General features: G+C 42.2%; 1 protein-coding gene across 1 annotated transcript; it reads right to left on the bottom strand.

Annotated features, from left to right (window-relative positions):
- Nucleotides 1-10,922: 10,922 nt before the first annotated feature.
- LOC109398348 (zinc finger protein 91) lies at nt 10,923-21,064 on the bottom strand. Its single transcript, XM_062853370.1, has 5 exons — nt 21,029-21,064; nt 18,719-19,810; nt 18,176-18,659; nt 11,478-11,570; nt 10,923-11,406 (listed from the first exon to the last, which is right to left on the bottom strand). Exons 1-5 carry the CDS (start codon nt 21,062-21,064, stop codon nt 11,012-11,014), a joined length of 2,100 nt encoding a protein of 699 aa, XP_062709354.1. The 3' UTR covers nt 10,923-11,011.
- Between the last annotated feature and the right edge of the window lie 3,053 nt (nt 21,065-24,117).

The raw sequence follows: 24,117 nt of genomic DNA, 5'->3' as shown, positions 1-24,117 counted from the left end.
TCACCAGCACTACCCGATGAAGGTCTACCACTGAATGACATCGCTCGTCATCGATGCCAGTCGTTCGGTAGCAAACTAATTGGTATCCCAAGTCATTTGTCCTTAAAATGTTAGTTAGAAAGTGCACAATCAAAATTCCTCTGAAGATTTCTTTCGGTATTATCGAATCTGTCCAGAGAAACGACGGCATTGTCAGTTCAATGACTTGGCTGACCTTTTCGTAAAGATGGCTTAGCAGAAGAGCGGATGAAAGTTCCAGCCGGGGTGTCGACTGCTTGCGCAAGATTGAAGTGCTAATGGATGAAGTTGCGGATGGCGAAGTTCCTGATCGCTCTCGGCGCGAGATCAAACAGGGCTGTAACAAGTGAATTTTGAAAAATTTCAACGATGTTCCTCGATGTTTTTCCCTGAGAGGTTACGTAGGCATTTTTCAGTATTGTGCTGGAAGATTCGTATCTAACGAAATTGCACTTTGTTTATGGGAAGAATTCAGGCATTCTTCAAAAATTTTTTAAAATAATCTTTTAAGAATTAATTTAGTTTATTCAACTACAATTTATGCTCTTTTTAAAGAATCCAGCTGACAGGATCTGTAGGTTGCTATAGTGTGTGTGTGTGTGTGTGTGTGTGTGTGTGTGTGTGTGTGTGTGTGTGTGTGTGTGTGTGTGTGTGTGTGTGTGTGTGTGTGTGTGTGTGTGTGTGTGTGCGTGTGTGTGAGTGTGTGTGCGTGTGTGTGTGTATGTGTGTGCATGTATCGATATCTCTGCACGAAGTTCTGGCAAAAAGTCTTCAAATTCACTTTGCAGAGAGCTTACAGAAATCAAACCATGAAGAATTTGCATTAACTTAGAATTCACGAATTAGCAGATATCGAAAAAAAATTAAGTAAAATGAGCGATGATTCATGAAAAAAAAGTTTTTTTTTCCATTTTTTACTGGGTAATTCTCGCTGAGACCGGCCCACTATTTACACCTTGTCTTCAAAAATGTTTAAGGGTGCGATTTTCTGAAAGTCCTCGTAAAAAAAGTAAGAAAAATGCATTTGGTTACTCACATTGACGGACCCCCGTTAGTTAGAGCCACAACAATTTTTGCAGACCCCTCGATTTTGGTCAAATGCTCATTTAAACCATTATAACTCGAAAGTTTCTCCAAAAACCACCTCAAAGCGAATTGTTGTTGAAAAGAGGAAAGATAGAGCTACTGTTTACAATAATAAAAAATTGGGTCGGCTGTATTGATTTTGGACGCCATCTTAGATTTTTATACCAAAACATGTTTTTCACCATGATGGCAACCACCGATTTTCAAAATTTTTGCATCAATTGAAAGCTGAGACATTTATACATAACATATCAAAAATTTAGAGATGTCTTTTATTCCTATCAAAAGTTATCTGCAGTTTTGTAAATTAAGCCACGTTTTCTCCATACATTACCATGCGCACCGGCAACGACATACTACACCATCCGAGCTCACGCCTGCATGTATTCACAATGGCACCTGCCGCAAAATTGTATTGTATTTATTTTACGAAACGGTAAAATTTGGGCAAATCGGAAGTACGTTTCCGTTTTTTACCGTTTCTCAATGATGCGGGCATTGCTTTCATAGCTTTTATAGTGTTTTGAAAAGCTTAAACCTTCAGCTTTCCATTAGTGGGTTCAGATTTTAAATTTGTGTTCGTGTACACTGTGAAAAAACGTTGCATTTATGTAAATGGCCGGCACCGGACCCAGTGCGCAAAAGTGACATGGTTTACAAAACGGCAGATAACTTTTGAAAGAAGAAAAATACATCTCAATTTTTTGGTATGTTATGTATAAATGTCTCAGCTTTCAATTGATGCAAAAATTTTGAAAATCGGTGGTTGCCATCATGGTGAAAAAAATGTTTTGGTATAAAAATCCAACATGGCGTCCAAAACCAATATGACCGACCCAATTTTTTATTATTGATAATAGTAGCTTTATCTGCCTCTTTTCAACAACAATTCGTTTTGAGATGGTTTTTGGAGAAACTTTAGAGTTATGATTAAGTTATAATTGAGCCACCATTTGACCAAAATCGAGGGGTCTGCAAAAAATGTTGTGGCTCTAACTAACGAGGCGTCCGTCAATTTGAGTAACCAAATGAATTTTCCTTACTTTTTTAGCGAGACTTTCAGAAAATCGCCACCTCAAACATTTTTTAAGACAAGGTGTAAATAGTGGACCGATCTCAGCGAGAATTACCCACTATTTAAATTTTTCCGATGTTTGCATTTAAGAATAACTGAAACAGTTTAATATGTTAGTTAGATTTATCTATCAAGAAAAAAACATATTTAAGCGTGTGTTGAATCCCGGGACATTTCCGGGACACTTTACAATGCGGGACAACTATCTTAATTTAAAATTATTAAATTATAAATTTTGCATGATCACTAGGACCGCCTTATGGCAAATCAAACGATTCATTTTCGTAAGCGCTTGGATAGATTTTCATAGGTAAGCTCGTTCATATGATTCAAATAATCAACAGTACATCATATTCAAAATTAAACGACATTCTTCATGCATTTACTCAACAAACATTGACAGGTTCGTCGCTTCAAATGTTGACCCAAGTTTCTAAGTCACTTAGGGAACGTCCATAAATTACGTCACGCAAAAATCGACCATTTTCAACCCCCCCTCCCCCCTATGTCACACTTTTTGTATGGGACCTCTGAAATTTTTGTATGGATCGTCACACTTTGCTGAACCCCCCCTCCCCCCTCAAAGCGTGACGTAATTTATGGACGTTCCCTTATTGTCAATAATATTTTTATTATTTCATTTGGCAACGCACGTCACACAAACATTCCTTCCTTTTTCGATGACCGTAAGGACGTGAATGTAGCCTACAGATTTGAATTCAAACAATTTATCGTTTTACCACACCTTTTATTCGGCTCGTTAACACATCACGCTGTAAATTTGTTTATTACTCCCGCAATGCCCCATCTCTTTGCAAGTTTCATCACATTGCAAAACTCGCAAAAAAAAAGACGGCAGAACAAAAAACCACCTACAGGCATCCTACCGAGCAGCTTGGCTTTTTTTCGGTTATATGTACTCACCTCCTCCTCCAGAGATCCCAATCAGTTGCTCTGACAGAGCGGTGGACGGACACACCGCAAGCGAACGCCGGCCAGCCAGCCGTTTGTAATTGATTGATATATGGATTCGCTTCGAAAATTGCAAGTACTTACAGCGAAAGCACAAGTGCACATTGCGCTTGTGATAGGTAGGTACCATAAAAAGAGGAACGAAACCGAAAGAAATGCTACTTGCAACAGGTGGTTCTGGTGGAAATTTCGCATGTGCCAACAGTTTGTTTTGTTTTATGGCTTATTAGATTCGAGCGAGAGGATAATCCACTTTCAACGTGGGGCTGGGGTGCATCATTGATTTATATCGATTTGATGGCTCGCAGCTGGGCTTGGTTTCTCTTGTGCATTGAAAGTTGTTGTTCGTTACAGTTCGTTTTTATTGTAATAATATAAATTAAAAGATTTCATATTCATACTACACTTAGTCGTACTTTGGTTTAGTTCGCGATTTTGCTTCATCTTGGTTTCTAGATGCTAAAATTAGTTTAAAAGTCTTCAAATAAGGAACGATTCTTTTGTTTTCTTTTGCGCGGTATTCTTTACTTTGACTTAGTTTACACTTGAATTGTAAAGTTCTAACGATTTCAATGTACAAAGTGTTTATTTCACATCCATTCAACGATTTCTTAATATCTTACAACTTTAGTTACTAGATCACTGCATTCGAAACTAGGAATCGCAAATTCATAGCACTCTTAGATTATTCTATACATTCAATACTGGTCTGGTTCAATGGTTGCTTGGATTGTAGATTGTTGAAATGACTAACTTCCTAGATTAAAATTCCTTCCGCTTGATGCGGATAGCTTTTCGCAGTTTCCTGTCTGTTGACGTGCTGCTTGAGATGGTACTTCAGTGCGTTCTTCTGGGCAAACGACCTTCCGCAGATGTCGCACTCGAACGGATGAAATCCACTGTGGATCCTCCTGTGCACGATCAGATTGCTCACGCTCGAGTAGGTCTTCGAGCAGGTCTCGCAGGGAACCCTAATCTTCGAATGGATCGACCGACTGTGCTCCTGCAGGGCACGACTGTCCACGAAAGCTTTGGAACAGTTCTCGTAGGAGCACTTGTACGGCCGTTCCGAGGTGTGTCGCCTCCGGTGGATGACCAGGTAGCTGGTGGTGCTGAAGTTCTTGCCGCAAATCTCGCACTAGAAAATTTCACACAATTCCTGTTGATTAATCACACTCTTTCTCTCAGATGGGACAGACAGGCAAGTCAGGGTTTGAAATGGGCTGCTCTGCGCGGAACGCAGATCAGTGGCTCACCTGGTACGGCCGTTCGCCGGAGTGGGTCCTACGGTGCCGTGCCAGATATTCAGCCGAACGAAAGTGCTTGTTGCAGATCGAGCACTTGACGTGACTAACCGTGGGAGCGGGTTTGGTAGTCGATGGTTCCGGACTGGTCGAGGAAGGGGTGCTGGTAGTGGTGGTGGTGGGGGGATTCGATTGGTCCGATGAGTGTTCCGAGAAGGAGCTTGAATCGATGGTCGACGTTTGCGAGTGGGGTCCTTCGTTGCTGCCGGTGGTAGTAGGAAGGCTGATGGAGTCATGCTTCTTCAAATGGTACTTGAGGGCCGTCGATTGGGCAAAAGATTTTGGGCAGTAGTCGCATTTGTACGGGTGTATGCCGAGATGAATCCGTCGATGAACGATGAGTCCGGAACTACTTGCGAAGGTTTTCAGACAGATGTCGCATGTTACCTGAAGGAAGAAAAGATAGAAATATAGAAGTTATAGTTGTGTCTACAAAATTCAGACAAGTTTCTAGACACTTCAATCTGATGATGGTGAATGCAATATAAGATCACAGACAAACAGACGCAAACCTTAGAAAAAATGCGATTAAATCCATCGTCACGAAACATAATCGCCCAATGTCAATATCGCTAAATTCGTCCAGTGTGGCAAAAAATCATCCCATTTATCTTGTACCGACTTTTCGAACCCTCTAAGCAGAATACCCTCTTCTAATGAGTGTAATCAGTTTCGTACCTTTCAATTCCGCCCTATGTTGCTTATCCTATGACAGATACGCGTATTTCGACTACCACTTGTAATCTTCCTCAGTGTCAGTTATCCACTTAGTGGTACGAAGCTACGAAACTGATTACACTCATTCGAATCCCATTCATTTTTACAATCTTTTCAGTCAGTTTTCCTTCTAGTCATGTTTAAAACGATTTCATTCAATCAGAATGCATTGTTACTCAAATGACTAGCGGGGCACAAAACAAAAACGACCTGCAAGATTCCGCCAGACTGAAACATTATCGAATGTCGGGTCAATTTTTATCGAATGTTGGGCCACTATTGGACCAATATCGATCATCTGTTGGGTCTATGTTGGGATTGGTGGCCAAAATAAAAACAGGCGAATGATAGGTTTATGTCGGGTTTGACGTCCTCAATGATGGCAAAAGCTTTGAACCTACAACACCACAAATTTATGCTGCCTAGCTGGGGCTTAATTGAATGATATATGCCTTGACTGATGCCGGAGGGGAATTGAATGATCAGAGGCTAGTCAATTGATATTCCGATGGTAAATGTAAAAATGAATGGTTGCCTATCTTAATTTCAGTTTGAAATGTCGGTTGATACTGACACTTCGCAACACTGGTTTCGTCAAGCGCTCATTTAGTGGCGGTAGCAAACGCCAAACAGTAGCAAACGCTATGCTAGCGACGTCAGTTAGCAAATGACGAATTACTCAGTATTTAAACAAACCACTGCAAAAATGAATAAGGAAAAGTGAGCAGAGTAAGACTTTCGTTTGTCTATGACAGTATGATTGTGTAAAACACAATTCAGATCTGGTTTATGGATACTTGATGTTGTAAAGTAGTTTTACATACGGGCTCACAATCTTGAATGACGATTGACGAATGACAAAGCCCTCCAAAACCATATCGTAGAATCGTCCATAGATATTTCGACTAAACTCCAATCAAATATGTGAAACATTGACCTAAGAAACAGATCAGGGCCTGCATGGCTCGTCGACCAGTCTAGATAATTCTGAAGAAAAACAACGTCCGTTTTTTCCACTTTGTACCTTTACTTACATTGGAAGCCACTCTGATGGGCTTGGTGGTCTAGTGGCTATCGCTTCTGATTCGCATGCAGAAGGTCCTGGGTCCAATCCCTGGCTCGTCTCTTTCTACCTACTTTGTATCTCCAGATTGAGTTTAAATAAGGGCGAAAGTAACATGAGAGAGTTCTCTTTATCGACTCTCGCTTCTTCAAATTGAAGTGACAAGATGCAAGTTTCATTAAACTTTTTTACGCTTAAATGAAAGATTGCTATGCAATCTAGCGTCTAAGTGTAAAAGATTTCGATTGAATTTGCATCTTGTCACTTAAATTTGCAGAAGAGAGAGTCGATAAAGAGAACTCTCTCATGTTACTTTCGCCCTTATTTAAACTCAATCTCAGTGTACGCAGAATATGCCACCGCAAGCGAAAAATAGGCAACAAAGAAGGCACGGCAACAACGCTTTGTTTATTCGTTAGCAGATAATGACAAAATCGCTCCCGAGTTTGTTCACAACAAAAACGGTTAGAATATTTGTCTCGTTCTATTCACATCGTTATTTTCGCATTGTTTTACAACTGAAACTCAACTCTGAGGTTTGCAACAGTCTTATTTTGTCCAAATCCTTATGAATTCAATAATGTGGGTCGAAAATTTCTACAGAAAAGCCGGAATATCAGCACACGCACGGCGAACGATGTTTGTTTTATTGCTCTCATCCCCTGACATGCGTTTGTTGCGGAGCGCTTTTGTTACCAACATGCACCGCTTAGGACAAAGCGTTTGTTTTTCGGCGTGATCCGTTTTTCGTACCCTGCTTAATCTAGATCTTTCTATCGATCTACTTTCTCTCTTTCTCTCCTCTACATACAACTCATTTATAATCGCATGTTCATAGCCATCGCTAGAACAAAAACGGGTTGAAAATGCCGTTTTCCTTCCTTCCAAATTTCGCAGCACAGTGTCAATCTATCATATAACGACTATAAGTAAGGCAACAAAGCGAACTGTGCCGGATCGCTTCATCGACTCCCAGATCCCTCATCCTACCCTAGTAACACAACCCCGGGAACGCAGAGTGCTCTCGGTCTCTAGTAGCAACAGCCATCACACTCTAACATTCCGTTCCCTTCCCCACTGTAAGGACTTATTCATTGCCGGTATTGATCAAAAATGTATGATCTCTTGCACTTTCAGAATAAGTGGAGTGTTCCAGCACTCTCGGGAACTACCCAAGCAGCACACATGTCACAAAGGAGTGTCGAGAGCGCTGGTTTTTGTTTGGACACAAGTCATTTTCAAGTTATTCTGTCTTTGCGTTAAAATAACCCAGAACCCGTAGCTTCCGGGAAGGTAAGCCCAGCTCCCTGGGTTAGTGGGTTGGTGTCAGGCCCTGCGAGCCAGCCGTAAAAAAGACTAGCACCGGAAAATCAACAAGAGAAGAATGCGAACCGATACCAATGGCGACGACCACAGCAACAAAAAGGGACTGGCGATTGGAAGCTCGGTACGTGGAACTGCATATCTCTCAACTTCATCGGGAGCAGCCGCATACTCGCCGATATACTGAAGGACCGCGGGTTCGGAATCGTAGCGCTGCAGGAGGTGTGTTGAACAGGATCTATGGTGCGAACGTTTAGAGGTAATCATACCATCTACCAGAGTTGCGGCAACACACGTGAGCTGGGAACAGCTTTTATAGTGATGGGCGACATGCAGAGGCACGTGATCGGTTGGTGGTCGATCGACGAAAGAATGTGCAGGTTGAGGATCAAGGGCCGATTCTTCAACATTAGCATAATAAACGTGCACAGCCCACACTCCGGAAGCACTGATGATGACAAAGACGCATTTTACGCGCAGCTCGAACGCGAGTACGACCGTTGCCCAAACCACGACGTCAAGATCATCATAGGAGATCTAAACGCTCAGGTAGGCCAGGAGGAGGAATTCAGACCGACGATTGAAAAGTTCAGCGCCCACCAGCTGACGAACGAAAAAGGCCTACGCCTCATCGATTTTGCCGCCTCCAAGAACATGGCCATTCGTAGCACCTTCTTCCAGCACAGCCTCCCTTATCGTTACACCTGGAGATCACCACAACAAACGGAATCGCAAATCGACCACGTTCTGATTGATGGACGGCACTTCTCCGACATTATCGACGTCAGGACCTATCGTGGCGCTAATATCGACTCCGATCACTACCTGGTGATGGTTAAACTGCGCCCAAAACTCTCCGTTATTAACAACGTACATTACCGGCGGCCGCCCCGGTACGATCTAGAGCAACTGAAGCAACCGGATGTCGCCTTAGCATACGCGCAGAATCTCGAGGCAGCGTTGCCGGACGAGGGTGTGCTCGATGTGGCCCCTCTGGAGGACTGCTGGAGTACAGTCAAAGCAGCCATCAACAACGCAGCCGAGAGCACTATCGGGTACGTAGAACGGAGTCGACGAAACGATTGGTTCGACGAGGAGTGCAAAGCGGTTCTGGAGGAGAAGGATGCAGCGCAGGCGGTAATGCTGCAGCATGGAACCCGACAGAATGTGGAGCGATACAGACAGAAGCGGAAGCAGCAGACCCGTCTCTTCCAGGAGAAAAAGCGTCGCCTGGAAGAAGCGGAGTACGAGGAAATGGATCTGCTGTGCCGTTCACAGGAAACACGCAAGTTCTACCAGAAGCTCAACGCATCCCGCAAAGGCTACGTGCCGCAAGCCGATATCTGCAGGGATAAGGACGGGAGCCTCCTGACGGACAAACGTGAGGTGATCGAAAGGTGGAGGCAGCACTTCGACGAGCACCTGAATGGCGAAGAGAATGTAGGCACGGAGGACCAAGGCAGCGGAGGAAATGACTATGTTGGTGCAGCAGAAGACGGGAACGAACCAACTCCCACGCTGAGGGAAGTTAAGGATGCATTCCACCAGCTCAAAAACAACAAAACGGCTGGTAAGGACGGTATCGCAGCAGAACTCATCAAGATGGGTCCGGAAAAGTTGGCCACCTGTCTGCACCATTTAGTAGTCAAGATCTGGGAAACCGAACAGCTACCGGAGGAGTGGAATGAAGGGGTAATCTGCTCCATTAACAAGAAAGGCGACCATTTGGAATGTGAGAACTTCAGGGCGATCACTATTTTGAATGCTGCCTACAAAGTGCTATCCCAGATCATCTTCCGTCGTCTGTCACCTAAAACAAATGAGTTCGTGGGAAGTTATCAAGCCGGTTCCATCGACGGCCGGTCGACAACGGATCAGATCTTTACCGTACGGCAAATCCTCCAGAAATGCCGTGAATACCAGGTCCCAACGCACCACCTGTTCATCGACTTCAAAGCGGCATACGACAGTATCGACCGCGCAGAGCTATGGAGAATCATGGACGAAAACGGCTTTCCTGGGAAGCTGACTAGACTTATTAAAGCAACGATGGACGGTTTGCAAAACTGCGTAAGGGTTTCGGGTGAACTATCCAGTTCATTCGAATCTCAGAGCTGTACACCCGCCTGAAATTCGAAGCAGCAAAGGTCGAACTGGTGGTGAATGCCTCAAAAACAAAGTACATGCTGGTAGGCGAAACCGAACACGACCGGATCCGTCTGGGTAGTAATGTTACGATAGACGGGGATACTTTCGAGGTGGTGGAGGAATTCGTCTACCTCGGATCCTTACTGACGGCTGACAACGACGCGTGCCGTTAAATTCGGTGTCGCATCATCAGCGGAAGTCGGGCCTACTACGGGCTCCAGAAGAAACTGCTGTCGAAAAAGATTCACCCACGCACCAAATGCACCATGTACAAAACGCTAATAAGACCGGTAATCCTCTACGGGCACGAGACATGGACCATGCTCGAGGAGGACCTACAAGCACTCGGAGTTTTCGAGCGATGCGTGCTAAGAACGATCTTCGGCGGTGTGCAGGAGAACGGTGTGTGGCGGAGAAGGATGAACCACGAGCTCGCTGCACTTTACGGCGAACCCAGCTTCTAGAAGATGGCCAAAGCTGGAAGGATACGGTGGGCAGGGCATGTTGCAAGAATGCCGGACAACAACCCTGCAAAGCTGGTGTTTGCAACTGATCCAGCTGGCACAAGAAGGCGTGGAGGGCAGAGAGCACTATGTGCGGAACAGGTGGGGCCTGATCTGGCGAGCATTGGGAGCGACCGAGGATGGAGAGCGGCAGCCACAAACCGAGTATTGTGGCGTACTACTGTTGATTACATCTTGTCTTAAATGTGATGTTGAACAAATAAATGTATGTTTGCATTGTGACAGCAGTCGAGTTATATCATACATAAAAGGCTACGGTGGCGCTATCTGTTTATTCCATAGCGACCATTTCAGTTACTTTAGTGATCCGTTGGTCCAAAGAAATTCTGGACGTTCTGCGATGGCCATCACAGGTTGAGCAGCTTCCTGCGAGCTTAATAAAAGAAAATAGTTTAGAGTAAGAGCAACTTGAGCTTCTGACTTTAGTGGCACGAACGTCAATGGTCTGCACAATATTGTTTGACCAACCCATACCGATAGTTTGTCATTTTTTATTAAGGAGTTTTGAAGACCTTATTGATGTTGATGTTGGTGTTTCAAGAATTCGAGATTTTTTTTCGTCAGATCAGAATTTAGACACAGATCTGATTCTGCGAGGTGTAAAAAAATCACTGAATAAAGAATACCTCATTTACAATACCATAGTTTGTAAGGTAAAGGACTAATGACACTTACCCTTTCACCGGTATGAAGCCTCGTATGGACGGAAAGGGCTCTCGAATCCACAAACGCCTTCTCGCAGTATTTGCATTTAAATGGGCGTTCACCTGAAATAATAAAATTAAAGTTCAACATTTCCACAAAACCCCTCAATACCCCATCTCATACCGGTATGCCTCCTCCGGTGGATGATCAGATGCGACGACCGTGGAAAGACCTTCGAGCAGAACTCGCACTGATTTGGTCGATCCTTGCAGTGCTGGTTGAGGTGCGTCTGCAGTTCCTCCGACGTCCCGAACGGCTTACCGCACACGTTGCATTTGTACTCCAGGGCACTGGGGGATCCCACCGAGGCTCCAGCCGGACTATTGACCTCACTACCGGCTCCTCCGCCAGCGACACTGCTGCTGCAGTTCGAATTGGAGTCCAACGATGGGTGCAGTGGATCCGGCGGTGGGTTTTCGTGCTTCTTCATGTGGTGTTTCAGGTTGTTGTACTGGGGAAAGGTTTTCTCACCTGTTGTGGAATCAATTAGAGTGATTTGGGAGATGTTATTTTTGTCATATGTATATCGATATGATACTTACAAACTTCACACTTGTACGGATGGACTCCCGTGTGCAGTCGGTTGTGCACGGTTAGCGCGGAAGCGCTGGAGAAAGTCTTTTCACATTTCATGCCTGGGAAGAAGGAATGGAAAAGGGTGACGATGAGAGATATTCGTGTATATTAAAACCAGCGCATTTCGCCGTAGATAATCGCGCAAAAATGTACAAAATCGCTCAGAAAAGGCCTTTGCAATCCCCATAAAATCCTCTTACCTTCTCTTTGCCACCCCTGATTTGTTGCCACCTGAGCTTCCTTAAAAACTCCATGAAACTTCCCTGAAACTCGACCCTCTGTGTTCAACCCCCTGAAATTTCTCTTGCTCCTTCTCTCAAGGAGATGTTTTGGTGTCCCTGAATTCCTGTAAACCCAACCCTTGAACTTTCTTGAAAACTCTTTTATCTGTTTTGACCCCTTTGCATCTCCTCCTAAAACCCCTCTTGCAACCATGTGGTCCTATTTTATTTTCTGCCCCGTCGCTATTTAAACTTCTCTGAGATCCTTTTGAAACCCCTCTGAAACCCCTCTGAAACTTTGAACCAATCTGAAACAGATTGGTTATTATAGAAAGTCAAAAGACAGATAATTGAAACGACAATCGGTTGAAGTGCAATTTGGTAAGGGACAAATTGTCGAGAACTAATCTCGACTTTCTGTCTTTAAACCCCTATGGAACTGCACTGCACTCTTCTGAAACACCTTTCAACCTCTCCTCTAAACCATTCCTCTCTCCACCACTCCGAGACTATTGTAGACCGCTCTGTCCACGCATGGGTCTCCTCTTCGATAGATTTTGCGGGTTCACGGGGAGAAACACGATCACTTAGCTAGGTCTTACTAAGAGATGTAGGTCATACGATGATGATGTTCCAGGAGTAAATATGAGATATTATTTTTAGTACTTTTGCCTCTTATATCAAACAAAAAATGTCCCTTTTTGATCTCTTGATCTAAAAAATATGCTATTTTTTGAAGGGTTGTTTGAATGCCCCTTTAGAAATATCTGTGACTCTGTGAGATTCAATTCCATATTTTTAGGGACACCTTCGGTAACTCCTTTGGGTTTTCAAACGGCATTATTTCATGTTCTTCAAGTTCTTCGGAAATTTCTTTGGGAACCTATTCTACCATTCCCCTTTCAAATCTTCTGAAAATTACTTGGATTTTAATCTTTGAGAATACTTCCAGTTGTGCATTTGTATCGTATTTGTATTCCGGAGGGATCCTAACAAGAATTCCAGAGGAATCCTAATAGGAACTCCGGAGGAATTCTAATAAGAGTTCTCAACAGGAAATCCGGTGTAATCCGGAGTGTTATTCCGGAGAAATCTCTGGCAGGAATGCCACGGGAATCTTGGCAATAATTCCAGCAGAATCCTGAATTTCAATGGGAATCCTGACGTGAATTCTAGCGGAATCCAGGCAGGAATTCCACCAAAATCCAGGCAGTAAATCTAGAGCGTAATCCTAACAGGGATTCCTGAGGAATTCTGACAGAAAGGGAGTCTCGACAGGGATTTCAGAGGAGTCTCGATAGGAATTCCGGAGGAGTCCCGGCAGAGATTGCGGGGGCGTTCCGGCTGGGATTCCGTGGGAGCCCCGACAAGGATTTCGTGGGAGTTCCGACAAGGATGACAGAAAAATGCTGAGCGGATTCCCACAGCAATTCTTGTCAGGATTTCCACTGATCATGATTTCCACTGAAATCCTTGCCAGAATTCAAGATGGAATCTTTGTCAGGGTTTGACAGAATTTTTTATCTGGATTCTCACTGAAACACCTGCAAGGAACCCTCTGAAATCCGTATTAGGATTACCCTGAAATTCCTTCAAGATTTTCCTTGAATCCCTGCCAGAAATCATCTGAAATTGCTGCCAGGTTTCTACTAGAATTTCTACCAGAATACCGCTAGAGTTTCTGCCATGGTTCTGCAGAAATTATTGCCTAGATTCCCATGGAATTCCTGCCAGATTTGCGCTGGAATCCCTGTCCTGATTCCCCTCGAACCCCTGTCAGGATTTTTTCTGTAGTCCCTGTCAGGATTCTTGTTAGGTCTGCTTCAGAATTCCTGTTAGGATTTCACCGGAATAACTCTCAAGATTACACCGGATATCCTGTTGGGATATCTCCGGAAATCCGGTGATCCTCCGGAACTCTTATTAGAATTCCTTCGGAATTCCTATTAGGATTCCTCTGGAATTCTTGTTAGGTTTTTTTTTTCGGAGTTTCAGTTTGGATTTCTGCGGAGTTTTTTTACAGAATTTCTCCGCAATACCTCTGAAATTCCTGTCATGATTTGTGCAGAATTTCTGTAAGCATTTTCCTGTCATCTCTGCCAAGCTTCCCCTGCAATACCTGTCAATATACTCCAGCTGTTTCTGGCAGGATTTTCCCTGGAATTCCTATTAGGTTTTCCCCGAAATTCCTGTCAGGATTTCTCTGGAATTCCTGTCAGGATTTTACTTGTATCTCTGTCAGGATTCTTCTGGTATCCCTATGGAAGCACCGCATATCATCACCACCTTCTCATTCTATAAAGTTGGTAACGTCAAAATTGAACATTACTATACAAAAATATCAGTATCAGATTTAGAGCGATATTTTCACTAAAATTATAAATATAGGGTGGAATAGGTTAAAATGGGCCACTTCATAAACTCATACCATCACTGCCTTCCTATTGTGTAAAGATAAAACATCAAGTTTTTACTTTTACTGTACAAAAAAATCATCAGCATGGGATTCAGGGGGTTACTTTTATTAAAATGATAAATATAAGGAAACATAGGGTAAAATTGACCATTTCTTGAACTCAGCACCCCATCTCATCACTGCCATCCAATTCAGATAACATTAAATTGGTCGATTACTTTGTAAAATAAATCTACAAAACTAATTTATGGAGAACTGTTATATATGTAATAACTGTTATAACTTATATAGGATGATATGGGGTAAAATGGATCATTACTTAGACATGTCACAGCATGGCCCCATCATCATTCAGTGCTGTAGAGCTGATAACAATTTACTTGTCCAATCATAAGCTTACATTATTGCAGCGTTTGAAGCTATGGACGTTATATTCACCAATACTACTAATATAAAGGGAAATGGGGTAAAATATGCCACTTCTTAGACTAAGCATAGCATGATATCATCGTCATTCAATTTTGTAGATACATATAAAAGCATGAAATATGTTCATTCATGTACAAAAAAATCTGAATCAATTGAAATTACAGGCATACATTCATTAAAACTATAAATTTAGGGTGAAATAGGGCAAAATGGGGCACTTTTTAGGCTCAGCGCTGCATGAACTCTTCATTGCTCTATTACCATATTCGTCAATTTATATGCAAAAAAAAATGTGCAGAGTGAAGAGTTATGAAAGTAAGTATATCCATTGAAAACGGTTGATTTAGGGTAAAATGGGACAAAATGAACCTCTTCCCGAGGTCTGCACAAGATGAAACCATCACCGTTCGATTTATTGGCCCATTTTCTATGGGAAATGCATTAGTTCGAGTTTCAAAACCAGCGACTTCTAAAAAAGTTCGATTACGGGTCCGTTTCTGCCCACTGTGCAATATTTGGCCAAACGGCATTCGGTCAAATGGCCGGACACCCTTGTAGCCGCATAAGCGTTGCCCTTCAAATATCCTGAATCCTAACGCTTTTTCATTATTTATGGGATAAGTAAAGCCCCTTATGTGCCCTTATTATACCCAAAGCTCCTCCTTAAGGTGCCATTCGACTGTTTGCCATTATGCTAAATATTTGCCATTGAAGTCCGACATTTATCCAAGGTTGCTATGATTCACTTTGTGTTGGTCATTTGTTGGACTTATTTGGTCAAATATATGTCTCGTCTAATGGGACCTTCACACTCCCTGCCCTTGTAACAGTTTAAGCACAGAGAAACAGACTCTACTCGCACTGCATCGTTCACATTTTAAACGGTGGATTCAAATATTTGGTAGTTGGTCGAGTAGTGGTTGTTCGGTCAAGCGCAGCATGATTTGTATTGGGCGATTACTTTTTTTTTATTTGTTCCAAGAATTACGCCTATTTCTCTGTGTTTCAAGTTGATGGTTTTCAAGACCAAAATTTGTTTTTAAAATTGATTTCAAACAATGATGATACCATGAATGCAATTTGAGCTGATACTCTGTTGAAACATCTTTGAATCTCCTTTAGTTTCATACCCAGTTAGTCTTGAAGGGGATCAATAAATCAATACTATTTCATATTAGTTTTATGGTGTTCCAATGCCCTCTGGAAGTCCATTTGACTTAATAATTCATCACTCACTTCATCTTCAAATCTTCACTGTACCATCCCCCAAAATAACACTTTAGAATTCCTGAGACTCGACTTAGGGTAATTCGCCAATTGTTGAACGGTTAGTACTGGCATTTTTGTTTTCGTTTATGTATCCGTGCATATTTCCACTTTAGTTGAACAATATCTAGTGAACGTCTACATCCATTCATTCAGTATACTTCCCATTGAATTTAAATTCCCTTAAATTCCATTTTCTAAGAGAAAATAGAACATTTGTATGGGAAGTCTTTTACCCAAATGTTGAACGCTTCCTTAAGCTAGCTCATCCTAATGTTGGACGATTCTCGCTAATTGTTGAACGGTTCAAGCTTTGTTCGTAGTTGATGACGTATAACCCGACATCAACCTATCATTGACCTGTTTTTATTTTGGCTACCAAACCCAACATAGACCCTACAGTTAACCCATGTAGGTCCAACAGTGGTCCAACATTTGATAAAATTTGACCCGACTTTGACCCGACATCCTATAATTTTTCACTCTGGCGGAATTTTCCCGGATTTTTCGTGTTTTGTGGCCAGTAAGCATTTGAGTGGCATTTTATTCAAATGACAGGGAATTGCTTCTCATTTGAAAAGAGCTCTAGTGAACTGAAATCGTTTTAAACATGACTAGATGTAAAAAATGTCTGAAAAGATTCGAAAACGAATGAAGAAAAGAACGCCTTTGAAAGCCCCTGAAACACTCCTGGATACCCATGGGACTCACTCAACCCCCTAGAACATCCCTGCAACGACACTGATATCCCTTTCAAACTCGTGAATCGCTCGTAAATTCCTCTGCAACGCCCAGAAATGCTCCTGGGACCACCTTAACACTCTGAATCCCTGTGGAACACCTCTGGAACGCCCTTGAAACCCATTGAAAACCCCTGGAACCATCATGAAGCCCTCTGCAACACTCCTGGGACATCCTTCGAACGCCCATGAAACCTCATGACATGCACGATTAGGTAAAGTGGTAAAAAAAATCTGGTAGTCATGCTAACATCGTAGGTTATGTCAGTGTTCAACAATTGGATCCTAGAATCATAATGATAGTGTGACAAGAAAAATATTTTTTACAAATGAAATTACAATGAAAATGTGATTTTAAACAATGGTAAACTGTTAAGGACATTCTTCCAGTTCTTGTAACTATGGTGTGACTTTGATATTTGTGGTCGATTTGCCAGCAAAGCTTATTTCGTAAGAGCAATTTCTTAAAATTAATCTTAAGAATTGTGCAGTTTTCGTGTCATCAGCGGTACAAAATTTGCAATCAATATTTTTGACGTAAAATATGTATAATTTTGTAACTTGATTGGATCAATATCGTGACACACATGAATACGCATCTACATCATACGTTAACGTTGACTACCATCTACCTAGGGAGGCGCTTCGTCGCAATTTTAGAACTTTTTTTTCAAATAATACTTGATCTGTAAGATACGTGTCGATTTGATTTTAATTGTTTGTGATAAGGTTGGTAGTTTTAAATTGTACTGTTTTTGTTATAATTTAAGTTAGACATCATTGGGACTTTGCATAGTCTGTTGATGAGTAATAAAGATAAAGATAAAGATAAAGAACGTTGAGCAAAAATTACCTAAGTTAGATTTATAATAAAATTTTCAAAAACTGTTTAACATTTGGGTGGTGTTCAACAATTAGCGAATTACCCTAGACTGAATTTCTAAAGTTTTCTGTTTGATGACAGAATTTGAATTTTACTTGCCAGCAGTCACACGAACTTTATAGTTGGAGAAAACATTATTTGTTCCTAGGTAGGTCTTTTTCCTTTACCTTCTTCGTTCTGGCTCTGCGTTTCCATTGGAACTTGGCCTATCTACCTTCAACATAGTATTCTTTAAGCTCATTTACTGCTATTAATGAAATGGCTTTTATGCCTATCATATTTTCCTGATACTGTTTATGTAAACACAATGATACATTTTGTTCAAGAAATCGGGAAAATGTTCTCTACTTATCGAATCAAACCCACCGTCTTCGGATCAGCGATCCAAAATGTTAGGCTTACTGAAGACCAGTAGGTAGATATTGTTATTAATTACTTGATGAAAAAAAATACGTTGTTAAATTCTGATCTTCGAAGTAAAGAATACGATTATTGTTTCCGTTCATCTGCTGGGTATGTGGTTCAACAACTTTGTTTCTACAAAATCCCTGTTTCCTCAAAATCATCGTGTAATTTGTACCTAATGCGTTGAATGAATCAAGAACAGTCATCATTTACACCTAACGAACCTAGTAGGTTTCGTTACAACTCTCAAATGTATTCTTCTAATCAAGTTTGCTTACTGAACCATAGCATTGTTTATACTTACATTTCAGTCGACTGCCCGGCGTATGCAACCGAGCATGTACGGACAAAGCCCTACTGTCCACAAACGCCTTCCCGCAGGTCGTACACTTAAAGGGTCGCTCCCCTGTGTGCCTTCTCCGATGAATCACCAGGTAGCTACTGCCGGAGAAGTTCTTCCCGCAAATCTCGCACTTGTTCGCCCGGACACCCTCGTGCGATCCCTTGATGTGGGCCTTCAGGTTCTTGTGATTCCGATAGGACCGATCGCAGATGTGGCACTTGAAGGGCCGATCCGGTTGCGTTGCCGGTTCTGGGCCCTTACTGGACGAATCGCAGCGACCTTCTTCCTCCCGCGATATGAGCGATGTGAAGCCGATCGAAGATGAAGACGACACGATGGACGAGAACGATGGAAGTCCCACATTGGTGCTGGTATCGACGATCGTCTCCTGTATTGGCAACTCGGTTTTGGCTTGCTCCTGATTGGGCGATTTGGCATAGGGTTCCTGTAATTGAAAGGTACTTGTTAGTATGGGGGGTTCAGTCGGCGCTAGGGCATATTTACTATTGGAACAATAGCTTCATCTTCTGACATCGATGAGTAGTCTTCGTCTTCGTATTGCTCGTACTGATGAAGGCTTGTTACATTCGATTCACTACTGACTTTGGCGTTCTGCAGGTATGATCCTCCCGTTGTTGCAGCTGTTGCCATCTGTTGAAGTTCCACGTTTCCCAGGACAAAGTAGGTCTTCCCAGGTAACGTTCCTTGCTGGGACTCCAGCATAGGAGGTGACTCCTCCGTTAATAATTCACTAATACATTCACTATCCGACCCGAATGGTTCAATACTGCTGAGGTCATGTTCCATTGGACTATCTACGACGGAGGTCTTACTACTGCCACTACTGCTACCACCATAGCTGCTAGCTTCCGCCAGGGCAGGGCGTCCGACCTGCCCATAAACCGCACTACCCGTCCCCACTCCCTCTCCCCCCGTCACCGATCCACTCGTCGATGCCGTCGTTGATTGCACATAGTTTCGATTGCAGATATCACATTTACCTCTCGCTTCCAGCAACCCATTGATGCTGGACTCCGTCCTGGATGTCCCGTACTCCCGCCGGCACTGCTCACATCGGTACACCTGAATGTCCGTGCTGCCGCAACGGTGCCGATTAAAGCTACCCTGGCTGGCGAATCCTTCCCCGCAGAATTCGCACTGGAACACGTGGTCACCCCCAGCCGCACCCCCGCCGGAACTTCCCCCCGCGGAACCATTCAAACTGATCCGATTTGCCTGAAGGTACTCGCAGAATTCACACTTGCACGTCTGCTGCTGAGGCTGTGGCTGGGGTTGGCCTACCGCCGCCACCTGTTTTACATAATCGCTGGCGGTCGCGGTCACCGGTATCGAGGCCGTCGTCGCTGTCGTGGACTTCTGAAAAACAAATTGAGAGAAGAAAAAAAAACGTGATAAACACTTTTTTAATTTAATTTGCTTCAATCTGTTCGCGGCTTCGCGCGGACACACCGACTGCCATGGATGTCTACAGTCGTCGTCATCGTTTTGTAGGGATTTTTTTTGTGTGTTGCTGGTGAGCTGAGTTTTTTCCTTTCCTGGCTCAATGAATCGTTTCGTTCCCCTGGGATGGGGCCACTAAAGTGGAAGAGAGTTTCCCCCGAAAAAAAAAACCTGTGAAAAGTGAGTTTGTTCAACAAATAAGCGTGGTTTGGTCTTTTGGTACGGATCGGCTCGTGGATGTTTGGATGATCGAGGATGGGGAGAAAAGTGTGAAAAAATGAACAGCGGAGGGAAGCAACAGTTTCCCTAACTGCTGGTGGAAGCAGTCAATGGAGAAAAAAAGTGTGAATGAAAATTTGTTTTGTTGACGATTGGATGAGAGTTTGAAGAATGTGAAACGAATTTAACTAGATGAACTGAGAAGAATTAAGGAAAGAGAAAATTGGTATGTTCTACGATATTTGGGAATGAACATTTAAAAAAACGAACAAAATAATGGATGGAATAGTGCTGATATTGGATCGATATTTTCTTATTTTGGTACTTAATTCTCGACATAAATCTTCACATTTACTCATTCACAACATAAGCATAGGTTCGCATAAGGATCAGTGCATTACGCACAGAAAAACTGTTAGAAAGAATCAGAGGCGCGACCACGTTCAATGCCGTGGGTAGGACAAATGTATAGAATCATTGACATTTTTACACTTTTTAGTTAGCTTCACATCTTCTTCGAGGTGCCATTATTTTACCTAGTGGTTAAGGTTATGGATTGCCAATCCGGAGACGGTGGGTTCGATTCCCGTTCCGGTCGGGAAAATTTTCTCGACTCCCAGGGCAAGAGTCTGACCAATCGCTTCAAAGGATCCGATGGAGAGATTCGACGACACAACCGTTACAAACTTTCCAACTTACGACGGATACCTACGGAACATCTTTGGCTCCGTATCTTGTGACGAAGTGTCTACAGAAACTTTCTGAAGATGGGTTGGAAAGTCATCCCGTTGCTGACTTCGCTCTTGATCGAAACTTTTACAATGTAGAATCTACATGGGTAACATACTCATGGGGACCGACAGCATCGAAGAATATCGGGAACTCAGTCATGAGCTAACTCCGCTGGGTTAACTTTTCGCAAATGGGCTTCCAACAATTCGGCTATCATACATGTAGGGTCTAGCTCTAATCCATAGTAAGATTCAATAAACCGCGATCAGATTATTTACAGAAAATACCTAATTCTACAATTACTTGCGCTCTGAAACAGCGTCTTTATGTCACCACGTCTCAGTCAATTTTCTCCTCGGTGGATCCCGACTACTACGACCATTTCTTCTAGTTGTCGCTTACATCGAGCATATGTCTCGGAACACCGAAGCAAATCATCTACTCATTATTTTATAATAACATTATCAAGTTCCTACAATCCTCCTTTTGCTTTTTTATTCCATAAGTCTAAAATAATGTATTTATTGTAAAACGCTTCGTAACAAATTCTCTTTCTGATTATAAGTCATTTATTTCCAGTACGATATATCTACAGTTTTGTAGGGTTGGTCATTTTCTCCGCGATTTGCAAACAAGTCTACCCGTATTTCACAAACATCTTTATACGGTTACCCTGATTTGCACATGTAGCTAGTTTGAAGTAACTTGCATTGTTTCTAAACTGCTTCTCTGATGTATACTGTATGTTGATTTCATAACAAAACGCGCTGCCAACATCAAGTCGGCATTTCTGAATCATCGCAACTAATCAAGCATCACCTCTGCTGCTGTTTGTGTTAGTGAGATCGGAGAAACGTCAGACTCCCGCCTGCTGATTGGCTGCGACGACTCTGGCGACGGTTTCATCCGCGACGGATTCAAATCGTCGCGTTCGATAAGGGGGGAAACCGTCAAAACTATACTCCTTTCTATTCGGGTTTCAATGCACTATTCATTGGAATAATCTGTATTTATATTTGTAATCTTTTATTGTTTTCTTTATTCATTCCATTTCCGCTTTCGTTTGAATCGTAGTGCTCCCCGAATTTCTTTTTTATGTATCAGTTTTTTTCAAATGAAATTGTCATACATCAGTCCAGCCTCTGTCTACCTTACCACTTTTATGTAAGATGGCTGATATGGATGATTGTTTCAGCTCTTAGAAAATTCTGGAATCCATATTTTGTGAAGATCGCATACAACCCTTAAATGCTATAATAAGTAAAATAAAAATTCATGTCTTTCTGATTTGCGCGAATTGCGAGCAACAACCCACGATTGACTGAACACTACCAACCAATAACAGTCTGCATATTCCAGATCACTTATAAATAGCTACAGCGCATTAGACCACATTTGAATTTGAGTTTTATATTCCATCATAGTAGGCACGTAGTACAATGGAATCCTAGGCAACATACTTTACCACTTCAATATGCAAAACAAGACGCTTTCGTAAGCAAACGTTTTCTTCCATTTCCATATTTTTTTCTTTTCTTGAACTCTCCCAATGCTTTTGCAATTATGCACCAAATTCAACATAATTCAATACGACAACTATTTTAAGTGAACTCTCCCAGTTTAGGCTCTGCCAACAAGCAGCAAATCAGTGGATCCTCCCGGTCCGTTTTCTTCTAACCTTCAAGTAAGTGTACTCTCCCAGCCCAGATGCTGCTACTATGCATTTTTTCAACTCTAGTGTACCCTCCCGGTCCGGGTTGTACTGCCTCTATTAATTATGACATCGCATTTAAGCAGTCTCTCACATAGTGGACCCTCCCGGTCCGGGATTTACTAAATTCCTTCAGTAATTAAACCGCATTTAAGCGAAACCACAGTGGACTCTCCCAGCCCGGGACTTTTACACCGCATTTAAGCAACTTCTCATAGTGGACCCTCCCGGTCCGGGATTTACTGAATTCTTTCAGTTCTGTAACCGCATTTAAGCATTTCCTCAAAGTGGACCCTCCCGGTCCGGGGTTACTGAACATTTTCAGTTATTAAAACGCATTTAAGCAACTTCTTTCAGTGGACTCTCCCAGCCCAGGCAATTTTTTTTTCTTTTCAGCCAGCTCCAACTTTTTTTTTAAGCTTACCTAAATCCCATCCTAGTCGCCAGGTTGTAGGGTCTAGCTCTAATCCATAGTAAGATTCAATAAACCGCGATCAGATTATTTACAGAAAATACCTAATTCTACAATTACTTGCGCTCTGAAACAGCGTCTTTATGTCACCACGTCTCAGTCAATTTTCTCCTCGGTGGATCCCGACTACTACGACCATTTCTTCTAGTTGTCGCTTACATCGAGCATATGTCTCGGAACACCGAAGCAAATCATCTACTCATTATTTTATAATAACATTATCAAGTTCCTACAATACAAGCCGTTCCTTCGAGAGTACGTTCATCTCTCATTCAAGAGATGTGGTGTCTTAAAAAGAGGTAGAAGGTTCGCAATGTCTACCCACTGGTAGTAACGTACACAGATCGAAAAAAGAGAGTAAAATTCTGTGACATATGATGCACATGTTTGGAGCGTGGAATATCACAGAAGTTTACATGACATATCATGTAAAAGTAATAAAATATCATGTAAACTTCCATTATATGTCATGTAATTCCTCATGACTCTGAGTTTTTACATGATATATAACACAAATTTACATGATATATCATGTAAACCATCATAACACTAAGTTTACATGACTAAAATGAAGTTTACATGACGTGTAAATCTCATTATTTTTATTTGTGTACTACTTTTACCTATTTGTCAAAGCACCAAATGTCTGGACTTTCGCTGATATATATATACCGGTGGTTATTGGACCATACGGCAGAGACTGCACAAGCTTTGGATTTGTTAATATCTTTATTGTTCTTCATTTGAAGGATATAAAAAGAGATTGACTCCATTGCCTCGCTCATAAAAGTAAGCGCTGGAACTCCTACACTGAGCGCTGGAATTCTACACTGATTTTTCATTTGGGCCTTACTGACATTTTCGAGTTCTCTTCATCGATCCTCTCTTTGTGTTTTCACAGAATGTGTATTGAGTTTCCCAAAGATTTTTTGGTTGAAATGCGAAGAAGACGACTACATGTTGCTATAGAAACAAAAAGAATAATAATTTTGTTTGTTTTGATCAAGTTATTAGCGAAAGAGAGAGTCGACGAAGAGAAATCGATCGAGTCAGTTAGGCCCTTATGAAAAATCATTGTCGAATTGTTTTCATCGAACTGCACACTGATGTTCATAGCCATGTTTAAGAAACTCTGATCATAGCAGGTTACACAGTGCAGTTGTCAAATTTTTTTGAGAACTGCGTCCAGAAAGCATCAAGAAGTGAATCAAAACTGACAACAGTGCTGTAATGGTTCATTACGCAACGCAAATCAGTGCTGTAATAAACCATTACAGCACTGCTAATTTGGTGTGGGAAAGTAGGCCT

This window comes from Aedes albopictus, chromosome 2 (genome assembly GCF_035046485.1).
Source record: "Aedes albopictus strain Foshan chromosome 2, AalbF5, whole genome shotgun sequence".
NCBI lineage: Eukaryota > Metazoa > Arthropoda > Insecta > Diptera > Culicidae > Aedes > Aedes albopictus.
The sequence above is the reverse complement of the archived record's forward strand: the minus strand, read 5'-3'. Positions and strand labels throughout refer to the sequence as shown.